Genomic DNA, 18,216 nt, shown 5'->3' on the forward strand with positions numbered 1-18,216 from the left:
TGAAATATGTCTTCACGATATTCTGTCACAACTCATTTTCCAACAGAGGTTGCAGCGCAGGATGGCACAAAGCCGCCAGAAGAGAGACTGGATCATCGACACCTTCACCCTTCAAGAAGAGTTGCCAGGCCCTTACCCCAAACTTATTGGCACGGTAAGAATTGAAGCATTTCCTTGTATAAAATGACAAAGGACACAAAAAAAAATCAGAACAAACACTACATAAATATCTAATAGGTGTGATTCTAATTTTTGGACTCCCACCTACGAGGAGGAAAGAGGTCCTCTTTTCTTCCATTCACAGTTCTGCAATCCAGAAAGGAATGGACCATGGATTCTTATTCTAGTTTATGTGAGATGCTGACAGTCAATTCTTTCTCTTCCACCATAAACTACCTTGATTATGGCTGCACTCATACTCATTACTTCATCTACTCCTTACCTAGATTTAATTTGGTCACGGACATGACCACACAATACACCAGTAAGTCACCCATCATACGGTGCTTCTCTGCTTTACGCCCTAAAATATATGTAAGCAGCCACCATACTATCAGGCATGTCTGTGACCACATAGTTGAGGGTCGCACAGAAAGGCAACAAGTGCCTTATGTGGTCCTTCTGCCCACAAGTTGTGCACCCCTGCTTTCGTCCTTGTTGAGTATATAGTTATCATGTTGGGGAGGTGGGAGTTCCTTGCTTGTGACACCTTTTTGACTAAATGACACTTCAATTAGGAGTGCACGTAAAAGGATACATTATTTTTTATCGCTGACACTGTGCAACAATGTATATACACAGTGACCCCCACCAGCAGAATAGCGATGTTAGGCTCACCTAGTGAGGTGAATCCTCCAAGCCCAAGGCCAGGGTGGGCACATGGGCCACGGGCATCAGTACAGGAGACACGTGAAGCACTCAGACATGGATAGCTGAGGAACTGAAAACGGTAGGTAGACAGGAGACTGTTAGCAGAGGTACTGGAAGCCACAGGCAGAAAGACATCCAAAGATTGCAGACAGGTAGCTGAGATGCTGGAAATTGAAGGTAGGCAGGAGACGCTCTTGAGACTGCAGACAGGTGTGACGCCCCTGGACTATTCAGGTCATCACAGGTTACTGCACAAACTGTCCCACCCGTGCAGTATTCAACCCCCCATGGTTCTGGGTCTCTATCCTGCAGTGCTGCCTCCATCAGCATTCACAAATCCTAGATACACTTTGCACCACACTTGTCAGGCACACCAGTGGGCTGCTTAAGCAGGAATAGGGCCGCCCACCTAGGGGTCAGACAGGGAGGTGGGAGGTGTCAAGTTCAGAGTAGTGATAGCCCTCGAGCAGTGAGGAGCTCTGAGGAAGCTGGAAGTTGGAGCTCCCAGGGGAGAGGAAAACTAGGTCGCAGACGGTGGTCTGGACCTAGAGGAGTCAGACCCCCGATCCCAGGGGTTTGAGGCTAGGTGCCTGGGACCCGTCGAGGAGGACGGCCGGCAGCCTAGTCCTATCACCGGTCCGGGACCGAAGGCACGACGGGGTACATGGACCCTAGGTCGGGGAGAAGCTTCAGGCAACCCAACTATTAACCTGAGGAGAACAGGGCCTTTATGGACTGTTCCTGTCGCGGGCGGAGGAGGGGACACTGCGCTCACCCACTGCTCGGGTCCGGCTACTGCTGCTGCTGCTGCTCGGTGGTGGCTCGAGCGGTGGGCCGGATCCCGGGGACTCGAGCGGCGTTCCTCGCCCGTGAGTGAAAGGGGGGTGGTTTGGGTTAGGTATATTGTCCGTGACGCCACCCACGGTTGTGGTGAGATTGGTGACACCACCGCTGCTCTGGACGGGGATCCCGGGAGCGGTGACAGGGAGCAGCTTGAATGTTGTTTTCTCCCCTCCGTGGGTAGGGGGTTGGTTGTCCCGGGGCCCGGTGAGGTAGGTAGGGATGTATGGCAGGCGGGTTATGGGGCCTGGTGAGGTGCAGGGTCACGGGGGCAGCGCTGTGCCGCACGGCACGATGGTACTCACTCAGCCAGTAACGAATACACAGTCTCCGGTAAAACAAACGGCTGGATGGACGGGTCCCACAGACGGCTGCGGTGTTTCTCCTCCCGGCAGGTTGATGATGACTGCCTTTCCCTGCACCTGTGTAGTGTGTACGGTTCCAATGGGTTCCCACCGGTAACCCGCTCCCCAGCTTGGATGGGTGCTGAAGGAGCCCCTTTTGCCCGCAGGCTCTGGCCCTGGAAACTTTAGCCTTGGCGGTGACTGTGTTTCCCTTCACGGTTTGAGCTGTCGCCTTCTATCGGGACTTGACTGCTGGGAAACCCAGGAGGTTCCCTTCGCTAACGGATTTGACAAATTCAACGGCGACTCCTAGCCTTGTCGGGGTCCGTAAGCCCTGCCGGATGGTGCTGGCTTCTCTTTGTTCCCCGGTCCGGTACCGCCGGGCTACCGCCCGTCCACGGACCTTACGGCTCACTCCAATCGGCCTCTCCTGCAGACGGTCACCACCGTCTGCCAACCTTGCTGTACCGTCCGGGCCACACACCCGGACCGCTTTCTGTCTGCTCCACTACCACTTCACTTCCTTTCACTTCAAACTCCAACTCTCTACTCTCTCAACTGATCTGAAATTCTTTTCCCGCCTCCAGAACTGTGAACTCCTCGGTGGGCGGGACCAACCGCCTGGCCCACCCCCTGGTGTGGACATCAGCCCCTGGAGGAAGGCAACAAGGATTTTATGTTTTGGCTTCGGTGTGCCTAACCGAGGTGTGGGGTGTGTTGGTGTAGTACCTGTGACGACCTGGCTTGTCCAGGGCGCCACATTCCCACCAGCTCAGAGATCGGGGGCACTAGCGCAACGAGGGTGATAGGGCTTTCCTAGCAAGCAGCCCACTGAAATCCCAAGTGTGAGCTCCTGAGAGCAGGCTCCTTCACTTAGCCACAGTGGGGAGCGAGGCCCGGATAGCTCCAAGCTACAGGATCACAACGGACAATCTAAAGCTTAGTGCCAGGAGGCAGGTTACGGACCACCAGCAGCACTTTAGCGGATGGGACCCGGACGAGCTACCCTCGAAACGAGAGGGAACGGTGTTCAAAGACTTGGTTTACCCTGTTGTCAGCGTCTGCTTCATTGCTGAGTGAGTACCCGACTGACCCCTGCACTGCATCTCAGCACCTCCCAACAGAGTCCCGGGACCTGTCCCTACCTGTGCAGGGCAACGTCACCTAGCTGCCCCACTCCATTCACCTCAGGTACTCCCAACGGCAGCGGTGGTACTCCCAATTACTGTACACCACGGGTGGCGTCACAAACTATACCAAATCCCCTGTAAATACCCATACCTCCCAACATTTAAAGATGAGAAAGAGGGACAAAGTATGGCAATTTGAGCCACGCCCCCTAACCACACCCATTTTGCAATCTGTCACGCCCACAGCTAATCCTTTTCAGCACTGCTGATCACATTGTTTAAGGCTGCGTGCCCACGATCAGTGTTTGCAGCATTTTGGATGTAGCGTGTTTTTGCTGTGTCTAAAACGCTGCATTGTACAGTACAAGCACAGTGGATTCATTTCTAGAAAACCCGTGCCCACTGTGCTTGTTTTTTCTGCAGCAAACACTGACCTGCGGAGTATCTTTCCAGACTGCAGAATATCAGTTGCATGCGTCCTCCGTAGGGAGAACACAGCAGGAGACCGCAGCGCACTGAACCCTGATCGTGGGCACAGGCAGCTGCATTCTCCTGCGGAGGAGACGTGCAGCCCCGCAGGTCAGGACCCGCTGCCTCCAGGACACAGCGAGTCCTGATCGTGGGCAGAGGCAGCTGTGGTCTCCTGCGGAGGAGACGTGAAGCCCCGCAGGTCAGGACCCGCTGCCTCCAGGACACAGTGAGTCCTGCTCGTGGGCACAGGCAGCTGTGGTCTCCTGCGGAGGAGAAGTGCAGCCCCGCAGGTCAGGACCCGCTGCCTCCAGGACACAGCGAGTCCTGATCGTGGGCAGAGGCAGCTGCGTTCTCCTGCGGAGGAGAAGTGCAGCCCCGCAAGTCAGGACCCGCTGCCTCCAGGACACAGTGAGTCTTGATCGTGGGCACAGGCATACGCACATATACGGTACATATTTGAAGACAAATTCCCTAAAATACATATAAACAGACAAATCTATACAGTCTTCTGCACTGACATACATAGATATATACATCATACATATACACACATTGGAGGTAATAATATGGGGAAGCCGGCAGCAGCCGCACTCACCTACCCCGCTTGTCTCTGTCCAGCTCCTCCTCGGCATGTGACCACTTGACATCACTTTAACAGACCTAGCCATGCACAGTGCACACTGACACCGCTGTGTATGTATCACAAGGGAGGATGGTTTTTTTTTATATATATATTATATATATATATATATATATATATATATATATTATACACACACTGTATATATACAGCACAGGAGGGGCTGGGGGCTACAGTATATACAGCACAGGAGGGGCTGGGGTTATAGTATATTCAGCACAGGAGGGGCTGGGGGCATAGACAGTACTTGAGGGGCATACATATTAGGCCTGTTTCAGATGTCAGTGATTCTGGTATGTATGTGCTAGTTTTTATACGTACCAGAATCACTGACCTATCAAGACCCATTATAATCAATGGATCTGCACACACATCAGTGATTTTTCACTGACCGTGCCTCCGTGCGGCGTACATGCGGCGGCATATCCATGATTGCCACACAGAAACATGTCCGTTTTTTTTTCTGGCATCACTGATGTCCCACAGACCACACTATGGTGTGATCCGTGAAACACGTACCAGAAAAACACGGACATTTAAAATAAAAAGCTTTTTCAAATCACCTTCTCCAGCGATGCTGAGTTCGACAGCTGCTCTCTGCTTCTTCCTGCCTGGTTCATTATGGCATGCATATTCATTTATGCAGCCAGAGCCGGCCCGGAAGTAGCTGCAGAGGTGAGAGAGCGGTGGCTGGATGCTGAATCGCGGGACTCTTCAGCACCACGGAGAGCAAGAGCGTGGGCAGGTGAGTATATGTCCATGTGCAATCACTGAGTACGGATCACGTATCACGGATTGCACATGGACAACCACTGTGTGCCATGAATCACGGAGTGTGAAGGGACATATGTGTGTTTAACACGTCAGTGAAGAGCGTCTGTGTTTTTCACTGAGGGGCATACACGTTACTAAGGGGTATACACATTACTGGGGGAAACACACTTTACTGTGGGGCATACAAATTACTGGTAGCATAGATATTACTAAGGGGCATATAGCTCTGGTGTTGGGGCTTACACAGCTCTGGGGGCACATACAGCTCTGATGGGGGGATGGGGGCATACAAATCTGGTGTGGGGGCTGGGAGGCACACAGATCTGGTAAGGGGGGGTGGCTGGAGGCATATAGCTCTGGTGAGGAAAGGGCTGCTGGGGCATACAGATCTGGTGAGGGGGGGCTGGGATACATATCTGGTCTGAGGGGGCTGGAGGCATACAGAGCTGGGGGGTGCTGGGGGGCATATAGATCTTGTGGGGGGGCTGGGGGGCATACAAATCTGGTGTGGGGGCTAAGGGGCATACAAATCTGGTGTGGGGGCTGGGGGTATACAAATCTGGTGAGGGGGTGGCTGGAGGCATATAGCTCTGGTGAGGAGAGGGTTGCTGGGGCATACAGATCTGGTGAGGGGGGGCTGGGATACATATCTGGTGGGAGGGGGCTGGAGGCATACAGAGCTGGGGGGTACATAGATCTGGTGTGGGGGCTGGGGGGCATACAAATTTGGTGAGGGGGCCATACAGATGTGGTGAGGGGGGTTACTGGAGGCATATATAGCTCTGGTGAGGAGGGGGCTGGGGCATACAGCTTTGGGTAGGTGGGGGGGGGTCACATACATCGTTCCTTGGTGTTCAGCTCCTCTTCCTCCAGTCTCTTCATCTGTGGACAGAGCTCAGCATGTTGCTCGGTAGCTCCGCCCACAGATGCACATCCGTACACAAGCAGCCCAACTGAGAGCAGTGAGTGCACGCTTAGCTGCAGGTGCCGATTTAAAGCGCCGGCAGCCAGGAAAATGCTGCTGCCGCCCACCCATATCAGCGGCAGTACAGAGCCAGAGCAGTGAAGCAGCGCTCGGCTCTGCTCATGTGCATTAGGAGGGGGAGAAAGTCAGACGGGGAGAGCGGGTGGGCGGATCCATGGGACAAAAGCCTCACGATCGTGACACCGGGACACCCGCTGAAATACGGTACAGTCCCGCTGTATCCGGGACGGTTGGGAGGTATGCGTGCACACGCTCTTCCCTTTGCCTCCATTATGTGCAAGCACTGGCCATATGAACGCACGTCACCTATTACCATAGGCGCAAGATTATGGGCGGCGCTGTGATTGTCATCAGCAGCGTCATCCAAGTACCCGCCCATAATCTCGTGCCCGCGGTAATAGGTAACATGCCTCATATGGTCAGCGCTTGCGCATAACAGTGGAGGTAGAGCGAAAAACTTGGGCATGAGATTATGGGTGGGTACTTGGATGACGCTGCTGATGACAATCACAGCGCCGCCCATAATCTCGCGCCTGCACAATCACCTCAAAAGCGTTCACACTTTGCACAGTGCTCAGTCCCGCGAGAGTGTCACTGGGCATGCGTGAGACCTCAGGAGCATATACAAATTTGAAACACTGCACTCCAGGCCCGGACTGATAGGCGGGAGGGGCGGGACTTCTCCCGGTGGGCTGGCCGGTGGAGGGGTGGGGGGCCGCCCCCCGCCTCTCCCGCACTGCCTGCTGTTTAAAATTATTTTGTGGCTGCCGCCACCCGCCGGCCGCCACTATAGCGGCGGGGTCCGGTGAGCGGCCCCGGCCGCCAATTTTCAATGCTGCTGGCCGCCGCGGGGCAGCTCCTCTCCTGCTCTGCACCATCAGGAGCTGCAAGATGGGGTAATGTATAGTGTGTAACTGTGCATGTAGTCTATCTCTATGAGACACACTGGTAGGGAATGAGAGAGACTATCTCATTCTCTGTCATTCTCTCTCATTCCCTACCAGTCAGTCTCTCTCTCTCTGCCTGTCAGTCTCTCTCTCTCTCTGCCTGTCAGTCTCTCTCTCTTTGCCTGTCAGTCTCTCTCTCTCTGCCTGTCAGTCTCTCTCTCTTTGCCTGTCAGTCTCTCTTTTTGCCTGTCAGTCTCTCTTTTTGCCTGTCAGTCTCTCTCTCTCTGCCTGTCAGTCTCTCTCTCTCTCTCTCTGCCTGTCTCTCTCTCTCTCTGCCTGTCAGTCAGTCAGTCTCTCTCTCTATCTCTGCCTGTCAGTCAGTCTCTCTCTCTTTGCCTGTCAGTCTCTCTCTCTCTGCCTGTCAGTCTCTCTCTCTCTGCCTGTCAGTCTCTCTCTCTCTGCCTGTCAGTCTCTCTCTCTGCCTGTCAGTCTCTCTCTCTGCCTGTCAGTCTCTCTCTTTTTGCCTGTCAGTCTCTCTCTCTCTTTGCCTGTCAGTCTCTCTCTCTCTTTGCCTGTCAGTCTCTCTTTCTCTCTGCCTGTCAGTCTCTCTCTCTCTCTCTGCCTGTCAGTCTCTCTCTCTCTTTGCCTGTCAGTCTCTCTCTCTCTTTGCCTGTCAGTCTCTCTCTCTCTTTGCCTGTCAGTCTCTCTCTCTCTTTGCCTGTCAGTCTCTCTTTCTCTCTGCCTGTCAGTCTCTCTCTCTCTCTGCCTGTCAGTCTCTCTCTCTCTTTGCCTGTCAGTCTCTCTCTCTCTTTGCCTGTCAGTCTCTCTCTCTCTTTGCCTGTCAGTCTCTCTTTCTCTCTGCCTGTCAGTCTCTCTCTCTCTCTCTGCCTGTCAGTCTCTCTCTCTCTTTGCCTGTCAGTCTCTCTCTCTCTTTGCCTGTCAGTCTCTCTCTCTCTTTGCCTGTCAGTCTCTCTCTCTCTTTGCCTGTCAGTCTCTCTCTCTCTCTTTGTCTGTCAGTCTGTCTTTCTCATTCCCTGTCTGTCCCTGAGTATATGTCATTATTATTTTACAAGGGAGATAACCTTATTTGAAAAAGGCATTGTCCAGGTAGTGGGTAACATTTATAACTTCCCAGTCCAGTGAATTTTTTTGAGCATTCTCACCACATTTCTTTTCTTCTTAAAACTGTTCCTCACTACTCAGACAATCTTTTCTGAATCCCTGTTTTCACCCCCCTCCCCCAAAAAACATACCATTTCAGTGGTGCTAGTTCTGCTTCTCGTGACATTTTTATGTTTCACAATCCCTGTGAACAATCAGTGCTGGCTTCACTCTTCCCTCCTACACATGTAATTGACATCGGAAGGAAATGAGAGCGCAGCAACTCTTACTTCCACTGGATGTATTGATTTTTCCGACAGGGGATAGAGTGAAGCCAGCGCTGATTTTCCACAAGGATTGTGTGACAATGCCATGTGAGCCCCAGGAGAAGCAGAGCTGACACCACTGAAACAGTGCCAGCACCAAAAATGAGCATAGGTGTTATTTTCCTTATGGGGAGGAGGAACATAGGGCTACAGAAGGGGTGTCCAAGTAGTGGGTTACCTATTTAACAGTTACTAACAACTAACTGCAGTGTATCCATGTTCAGCAGAAGTGTCCCATGTAAAATGCCAGCAACAGTCAGTATATTTTAATCTTGATCCTTTAACGTAAATATATGATAATGTCAAGGTAAAAAAACAAAATCACTTATCGCTCCGTCCATACCCTATGACGGTAAGCCAGTGGCTCCTGAGAGGTTGTAAGTTCACCAGCTTCATTGATTTACTGATCATGCCCAGGGCAGGAAAAGCGACACCATTCTCGGCCAGCCCAGGAGTTGTAAAGAGCTGAAGGAGACATCAGAGCTGAAGCTCTAACATCAGATAGGGCCATAATTGTAATAAAAGAGCCGAGTATAGAAGAAATAGGTGGCCCTCTCCCCGATCCATAAAAGTCCTTTATTTTGTTTGCTTAAAAACCATAGATGGTTGCAGGAGGACGAAGCAGTGCTGCTCCTGCATCTATGGTTTTTAAGCAAATAAAATATATGTAGTCTATTTGAAGATTTAGCTCCACTTTCTCCAAGTGGCCAGTTAGTGCTCATTGTACTCCTTTTTTGTCCTATCATGAGTGTGCTAGATTAATGTTGCCAGCTCTATTTGACTGGTTGTTTGTGTCGCGGGCGGCGGGGCGCTGCGCTCACCACGCTCGGGTCCGGCGCTGCTGCTGCTTGGTGGCTCGAGCGGTGGGCCGGATCCGGGGACTCGAGCGGCGTGAGTGAAAGGGGGGATGTAGTTCGGTTTGGGGATTTGGTCCGTGACGCCACCCACGGGTTGTGGTGAGGTTGGGCACCACCGCTGCTATTGACGGGGATCCCGGGAGCGATTGTAGGGAGCAGCTGGGATGTTTCTCTCCCCTCCGTGGGTAGGGGGTTGGTGGTCCCGGGGCCCGGTGAGGTGTCGGGGAGGCAGGGTTGGCAAGGTGCAGGGTCGCTTGGACTGCGCAGCGCGGTGCCGGATGGCACGGTAGTACTCACTCAGCCACAAATGGATGCAAAGTATCTGGTAAGTTTATACTAGCTGGGTAACCCACCAATGGAAAAATAACGCCTAAAATATACCTTTTATTATGATAATTTAAAATTGTAAAGGAGACCAAACAAACATATATAGCGCACATGCGCCTAAAAATTGTCACCAGCTGTGATATCCTATATCATTATCATTAGGAATATTCTTTCACAGACGACAATAGGTAATCGGCAGTAGAGTGACCCTCATCAAATATTGTGTGATAGGGAATAAAAGGAAACGATCTCACCCGTCTTCAGTTCATTAAGGGTGAATGTTCCTCAGCCGAAACAAATGCAGGCAAGCGGAGTTGCCACAATTCACTGAGATCCTATGGTTTCAACAGGTGTTCCACGGATCCACTCAGAAACAACTCCGATAGCATATCAAAGAAACTTTTTCTCTCTCTCAACGCGTTTCATTTGATCATCAGGAGATTTAGAGAAGGAATATGGTGTCTTTCAATGAAACCGGCATATCCGCCGCAGGGTTCAGACACAAATCCGATGCCACATTATATGTCCTTCATAGGACCGGCACATCAGCCACTATATGAGTCCAAAAAACATAGCATGAGTCTCCAAAATAAAACAACCGGCCTCATATATATCAAACAGCCTCATTTCGTGAAAACCAGATACAAATTGTGTACTCACCAAGGTCCCGACACATGACATTTAATGGTACTGCGCCATCATGCCGAGCACCGGCATTATGTTTAAATAACAGAGCATTGCCGCTCTGAATCAGGCGTGTGACGTCACGTCCGCCTCGCGGGTGCCCGCCCACTTCCTGCGGGTCACTCCGTGTTGAGACGCACGCAAACCAGGACGGAGTCCTGGAACGCAGGACACTCTGCGCATGCGCAGGAAATGGCCGCTGCATCTTACGGTGCAGCAGGCGCGACAGCCTGCGGTCACCATCAAAGGGAATGTTGACATAGCAAGCATTCCAGATAATCCTGCTCTGGGACATAGCTGTCCCAAGGGCAGTCAATCCAGGTTAGACATAGCTGTGCAATTATGGTAAAAAGGACAGTTTCAAACACAATTCATAAGTTATGGTACAGAGGAAAAGGAGGGGAAAAATGGGGAGGGGGGGAGGGGAACGGAGGGAAAATTTTGTAAAAATAGAGGGAGGATCTGGCCAGGGACAAGAAGAAGACAACTGGACCCAATTGGATGGAAAAGAAAGGACCCATCACCATATACACTGGCCCTGTCTTATAGTCTTGCAACTGCCTATCATGTGGGGGTCGGCACCCTAAAGAAACGGTGGATGGTGCCCCCACTCGGCCGTCGTATAGCCCTACCAGATACTCACCCTATTGCTAAATTACACAAAGGGTGCAAAAGATAGCATCTCATTTAGGCCCAGGGGTCTCACTGTCCTGAGCCAAAAAATCCATCTCGTCTCCTGTTTTAGGATCAGATTGTCCCAGTCTCCCCCTCTTGTAGGTTGTGGTACCAGGTCAATCCCTTGAAAAAAGACGGAGTTGGGGTCACCATTATGTTTTTCAGTAATGTGCCTTGCCAATGGAGTGTCAATTTTGTTACGGATATCTCTTAGGTGTTCATCCACTCTACGTCTAAATTCTCTTTTGGTTTTTCCCACATATTCTTTCAGGCATGTGCATGTAGCCTTATAGATGACCCCCTTTGATCTGCAGTTGATAAAGTGTTTGATAGTGTAGTCCTTGCCGGTCACACTAGAATGGAATTTTTTCCCTACTTTTATGGAACCACATGCTACGCAGCCACTGCATCTATAGCAGCCTTTTATGTTACTTTGGATCCAGGAGGTATTTTTGGGGGCAAAGTGGCTGTGAACCAACCTGTCACCTAATGAGCGAGCCTTTTTAAAGGTGATAGTGGGAAGGGATGTCAATACAGGGGCAATGTCGTTGTCCATCTCAAGGATTGACCAATGTTTACTGAGGATTTTACGAAAATCCTCTGCGCCATTATTGTAGGTAGTTATGAAGCGTACCACGGAAGGAAGATGTGGTACGCTTCATAACTACCTACAATAATGGCGCAGAGGATTTTCGTAAAATCCTCAGTAAACATTGGTCAATCCTTGAGATGGACAACGACATTGCCCCTGTATTGACATCCCTTCCCACTATCACCTTTAAAAAGGCTCGCTCATTAGGTGACAGGTTGGTTCACAGCCACTTTGCCCCCAAAAATACCTCCTGGATCCAAAGTAACATAAAAGGCTGCTATAGATGCAGTGGCTGCGTAGCATGTGGTTCCATAAAAGTAGGGAAAAAATTCCATTCTAGTGTGACCGGCAAGGACTACACTATCAAACACTTTATCAACTGCAGATCAAAGGGGGTCATCTATAAGGCTACATGCACATGCCTGAAAGAATATGTGGGAAAAACCAAAAGAGAATTTAGACGTAGAGTGGGTGAACACCTAAGAGATATCCGTAACAAAATTGACACTCCATTGGCAAGGCACATTACTGAAAAACATAATGGTGACCCCAACTCCGTCTTTTTTCAAGGGATTGACCTGGTACCACAACCTACAAGAGGGGGAGACTGGGACAATCTGATCCTAAAACAGGAGACGAGATGGATTTTTTGGCTCAGGACAGTGAGACCCCTGGGCCTAAATGAGATGCTATCTTTTGCACCCTTTGTGTAATTTAGCAATAGGGTGAGTATCTGGTAGGGCTATACGACGGCCGAGTGGGGGCACCATCCACCGTTTCTTTAGGGTGCCGACCCCCACATGATAGGCAGTTGCAAGACTATAAGACAGGGCCAGTGTATATGGTGATGGGTCCTTTCTTTTCCATCCAATTGGGTCCAGTTGTCTTCTTCTTGTCCCTGGCCAGATCCTCCCTCTATTTTTACAAAATTTTCCCTCCGTTCCCCTCCCCCCCCCTTCCCCCCCCCCTCCCCATTTTTCCCCTCCTTTTCCTCTGTACCATAACTTATGAATTGTGTTTGAAACTGTCCTTTTTACCATAATTGCACAGCTATGTCTAACCTGGATTGACTGCTCTTGGGACAGCTATGTCCCAGAGCAGGATTATCTGGAATGCTTGCTATGTCAACATTCCCTTTGATGGTGACCGCAGGCTGTCGCGCCTGCTGCACCGTAAGATGCAGCGGCCGTTTCCTGCGCATGCGCAGAGTGTCCTGCGTTCCAGGACTCCGTCCTGGTTTGCGTGCGTCTCAACACGGAGTGACCCGCAGGAAGTGGGCGGGCACCCGCGAGGCGGACGTGACGTCACACGCCTGATTCAGAACGGCAATGCTCTGTTATTTAAACATAATGCCGGTGCTCGGCATGATGGCGCAGTACCATTAAATGTCATGTGTCGGGACCTTGGTGAGTACACAATTTGTATCTGGTTTTCACGAAATGAGGCTGTTTGATATATATGAGGCCGGTTGTTTTATTTTGGAGACTCATGCTATGTTTTTTGGATTCATATAGTGGCTGATGTGCCGGTCCTATGAAGGACATATAATGTGGCATCGGATTTGTGTCTGAACCCTGCGGCGGATATGCCGGTTTCATTGAAAGACACCATATTCCTTCTCTAAATCTCCTGATGATCAAATGAAACGCGTTGAGAGAGAGAAAAAGTTTCTTTGATATGCTATCGGAGTTGTTTCTGAGTGGATCCGTGGAACACCTGTTGAAACCATAGGATCTCAGTGAATTGTGGCAACTCCGCTTGCCTGCATTTGTTTCGGCTGAGGAACATTCACCCTTAATGAACTGAAGACGGGTGAGATCGTTTCCTTTTATTCCCTATCACACAATATTTGATGAGGGTCACTCTACTGCCGATTACCTATTGTCGTCTGTGAAAGAATATTCCTAATGATAATGATATAGGATATCACAGCTGGTGACAATTTTTAGGCGCATGTGCGCTATATATGTTTGTTTGGTCTCCTTTACAATTTTAAATTATCATAATAAAAGGTATATTTTAGGCGTTATTTTTCCATTGGTGGGTTACCCAGCTAGTATAAACTTATCCATACGGTATATCCCTATCCAGTTGCTATACTCTACCTCAAAGTATCTGGTAAACCAAACGGCTGGATGGACGGGTCCCGCAGTTCTCCCGGACGGTTGGTGGTGGCTGCCTTTCCCTGCACCTTTGTGTATGTTCGGTCCCGATGGCTTCCCACCGGTAACCCGCTCCCCAGCGTGTATATGTGCCGGAGGAGCCCTTTTGCCCGCAGGCTCTGGCCCCTTGGAACTCTAGCTGTGGCGTTAGCTGTATTTCCTTTTGCTAGTTGGACGGTTGCCTTCAATCGGGTCTTGGCTGTTAGTGACCGGAACCCCAGGGGTTTCCTGACAGATTTGACCTATTTAACGGCGACTCCAAGCCTGGTCGGGGTCCGCAGGCCCTGCCGGTTTGTGCTGGCTTCACTTCGCTCCCCGGTTCGGTACCGGCAGGCCACCGCCCGTCCCCGGTCCTACGGTTCCGTGTTGATCTGCCTCTCCTGCAGACGGCCACCACCGTCTGCCAACCTTGCTCTCGGTGCTCGGGCCACGTACCCGGACACGGTCAGTTTGCTCCTCTATTACCACTTTACTCCTCACTCTTCCACTTCCCTAACTGATCTGCTTTCCTTTTCCCGCCTCCAGGACTGTGAACTCCTCAGTGGGTGGGGCCAACCACCTGGCTCCACCCCACCTGGTGTGGACATCAGCCCCTGGAGGGAGGCAACAAGGATTTTGTGTCTGGCTGATGTGCCTATCTCGGGGTGGGGGTGCATGTTGTAGTACCTGTGACGACCTGGCTAGTCCAGGGCGCCACATTTGTGGTCAGAATTGTAATAAAGACCCCCATCTAGGGAAGTATGTGTGTGCAGGGAGGGGGGCAGCATATCTGCCATTGTTTGACAGCATGTAATAAAGATCATTGAGGTTTTTATTACAAATATAGTCCTGCCTCTTGACAGAGTCCCTTTAAGAACAATCTAAATTTTCTGTTAGGCGATTTAAATTCCATATAGTGTAATTCTGGCTTTACAGCAGTTTGTTTGCGGATTGCTTGAGGTCTATAGCACAATTGCAGCATCCAAACAAATATACTTCACATTCACTTCATAGTAGGTGGGCCTGTCTGCTCAAATGCCAGGGCTGATTTTCAGTCCCAGTCCGGCCCTGCTGCACTCTCAATTCAAGACGAAGTATAAAAAGACCAACAGATTTGTTTTTTCAATCAAAGATTTTTTTGTATTTTATTTTTAAATGATATAAGTAGAAAATAAGTGGAAAATAATACAAGTGGAAGGGACGTTTCGGCCTAAGTATAGGCCTTCTTCACGCCGTATTACACTGTAGGAGGACAGAATAAAATAGAATCACTATTTAAGAATAAAGTACATTATTTACATATAGATAATATACATATATACATAATTGAAAAAAATTTTTGAAAACATTTTTTGAAAATTTTTTTTTAAAAAATTTCCATGTCAGATTAAGTCTTTGAACTTATAATATATAGCAAGTTACCATAGGAATATCATATTAAATACGGACAGTGGCAGTAGTAGTGTATACAAAGGTGTAACACATACCTCCATAGAAGGGAAGAGCTAGTTTCCAAAGATGAATACTGCAAGTGCAGAGAAAGAAGGGATAGAGGGGAGACCCGGGGCTTTGTTTTTTTCTATTATTTACAGAGAGCAAATCCTGTGAATAAAGGTATGAGGGTGAGTAGGTAATAAACCAGCGTATATGTATACAAACCTATGGCTTAATGTGAGTATCTGGGTTGAGTTACCTGGTAAATATATGGTCTCACAGTGTGAATGCTCTGGAGAGGTTTAATGGGTACCACCGTAGGACATTTAGAATTGCGATCCCTTTAGTATAGAATAGAAAATAGTGATAAGTTTCTCAGGAGAATCTCTTAATCAGTATCTGTAGAACTATAATGGGTAATGTGGCTACCTTGTAGTATTATTTATAGTTATTCCAGTAAGTATAGGGATGATACGAAGATCTGTCCTGGATGTAATGTCTTTAGTTGTAATTCCAGAGTCTATGTCCTATAGATCAGGGGACATGGGCGGTTAATAAGCATATGTTGGGATTATGGTAGAGCTTATATAAGAGCAGGTTAAATTACCTTATTGAACTCCACGTGGAGTTTTAAGATGTAATTTCTTATGTGTGTTAAATCAAACTTTATCACTTGTAATTCCTTCAGAGAAATACAGGTAGATCAGTTAGAAATTCACATATATGTGTGGTCATACACGTATACTATATGATAACAATACCTTGGAACAGTAGTGACTATTTAATGCCACGTGTTGTAAGGGGTAATTGGCAGAAGGAAATTTGCTACCATCTAAGGAGAGTAATGTATAACATAGTTTAATATACTGGAGATCAAGTCCCAGGTAGTGATACATATAGTCTAACTGGAGGTAGAGTCTCAGGACATAATACATATTACCTGTAATATCCTCACACAAGGGGTATGTAGGAAGAAAGGTTAGGGGTCCCTCTATAGAATAAAGAGGCATAGTTAGTAGTTTGTAGAGGAGTAATCTGAAGTAGAAGGGTGCAGTATAATGTCATACCTGATGCGCCGTCTTCCCAGACTGTGGCTGATGCAATGCATGGCTGGGTTTGCCGGCTATTTAGCTCCGTAACCCTGAAGCCGCGTCAGACGCCGGCGCATGCGCAGTAGCGATATGTGCTTGTATTAGAGTATGCAAGGTACCGTTAGGTATGTGATAGCGGCGTCCGCGCATGCGCAGTTTGCAATTTGGTATACTTAGAGGAATAACAGCACTGGGAAGACGTTTGCTTTGTATGTGGGTGTAATGTCCGTTTTGCAATTGTATTTCATAGGGTGATTAGGTGAAGAAGACTGGGGATGAAAAGGAGAAAGGAATTCTAGAAGGCACTATGCAACAGAGCATCAAAAATGTAAAACTGTAGATGGTATATATACATAGTTTCAGATACAGCATATATATGAGCATATTAATAAAAGATACATATGAAAGTAGGGACGTTTTGACCAAATCCCTGCACAGGCAATACATTCCAACAGTTTAATGCAAAATGCATGGAATTCCAAAGTACATGATATGAGCATGACCTAAAGGAGAAAGTTAGATTAATGCATACAATGCAAGGGTCCCAATATGCTAAACGGGTGCATAAACAATACTGTGTCTATAGTACTATATTGTGGTGCCAGTTTATACGTTACCATCTATCAGTGATGTATCTTTTATTAATATGCTCATATATATGCTGTATCTGAAACTATGTATATATACCGTCTACAGTTTTACATTTTTGATGCTCTGTTGCATAGTGCCTTCTAGAATTCATTTCTCCTTTTCATCCCCAGTCTTCTTCACCTAATCACCCTATGAAATACAATCGCAAAACGGACATTACACCCACATACAAAGCAAACGTCTTCCCAGTGCTGTTATTCCTCTAAGTATACCAAATTGCAAACTGTGCATGCACGGACGCCGCTATCACATACCTAACGGTACCTTGCATACTCTAATACAAGCACATATCGCTACTGCGCATGCGCCGGCGTCTGACGCGACTTCCGGGTTACGGAGCTAAATAGCCGGCAAACCCAGCCATGCATTGCATCAGCCACAGTCTGGGAAGACGGCGCATCAGGTATGACATTATACTGCACCCTTCTACTTCAGATTACTCCTCTACAAACTACTAACTATGCCTCTTTATTCTATAGAGGGACCCCTAACCTTTCTTCCTACATACCCCTTGTGTGAGGATATTACAGGTAATATGTATTATGTCCTGAGACTCTACCTCCAGTTAGACTATATGTATCACTACCTGGGACTTGATCTCCAGTATATTAAACTATGTTATACATTACTCTCCTTAGATGGTAGCAAATTTCCTTCTGCCAATTACCCCTTACAACACGTGGCATTAAATAGTCACTACTGTTCCAAGGTATTGTTATCATATAGTATACGTGTATGACCACACATATATGTGAATTTCTAACTGATCTACCTATATTTCTCTGAAGGAATTACAAGTGATAAAGTTTGATTTAACACACATAAGAAATTACATCTTTAAACTCCACGTGGAGTTCAATAAGGTAATTTAACCTGCTCTTATATAAGCTCTACCATAATCCCAACATATGCTTATTAACCGCCCATGTCCCCTGATCTATAGGACATAGACTCTGGAATTACAACTAAAGACATTACATCCAGGACAGATCTTCGTATCATCCCTATACTTACTGGAATAACTATAAATAATACTACAAAGTAGCCACATTACCCATTATAGTTCTACAGATACTGATTAAGAGATTCTCCTGAGAAACTTATCACTATTTTCTATTCTATACTAAAGGGATCGCAATTCTAAATGTCCTACGGTGGTACCCATTAAACCTCTCCAGAGCATTCACACTGTGAGACCATATATTTACCAGGTAACTCAACCCAGATACTCACATTAAGCCATAGGTTTGTATACATATACGCTGGTTTATTACCTACTCACCCTCATACCTTTATTCACAGGATTTGCTCTCTGTAAATAATAGAAAAAAACAAAGCCCCGGGTCTCCCCTCTATCCCTTCTTTCTCTGCACTTGCAGTATTCATCTTTGGAAAC

The 18,216-nt window shown here is 48.3% G+C and overlaps 1 protein-coding gene across 4 annotated transcripts in view; it reads left to right on the forward strand.

The window, feature by feature from the left end:
- The window catches only part of LOC142311727 (cadherin-like protein 26), a 273,298-nt gene that overhangs the window by 144,531 nt on the left and 110,551 nt on the right, over positions 1-18,216 (forward strand). For all 4 annotated transcript variants that reach the window (XM_075350388.1, XM_075350392.1, XM_075350389.1 and 1 more), the window contains exon 3: positions 47-154. In XM_075350388.1, coding sequence (XP_075206503.1) covers positions 47-154 — 108 coding nt within the window. The remainder of the gene's footprint in view (positions 1-46; positions 155-18,216) is intronic.

The sequence above is a fragment of the Anomaloglossus baeobatrachus genome, chromosome 5 (assembly GCF_048569485.1).
Source record: "Anomaloglossus baeobatrachus isolate aAnoBae1 chromosome 5, aAnoBae1.hap1, whole genome shotgun sequence".
NCBI lineage: Eukaryota > Metazoa > Chordata > Amphibia > Anura > Aromobatidae > Anomaloglossus > Anomaloglossus baeobatrachus.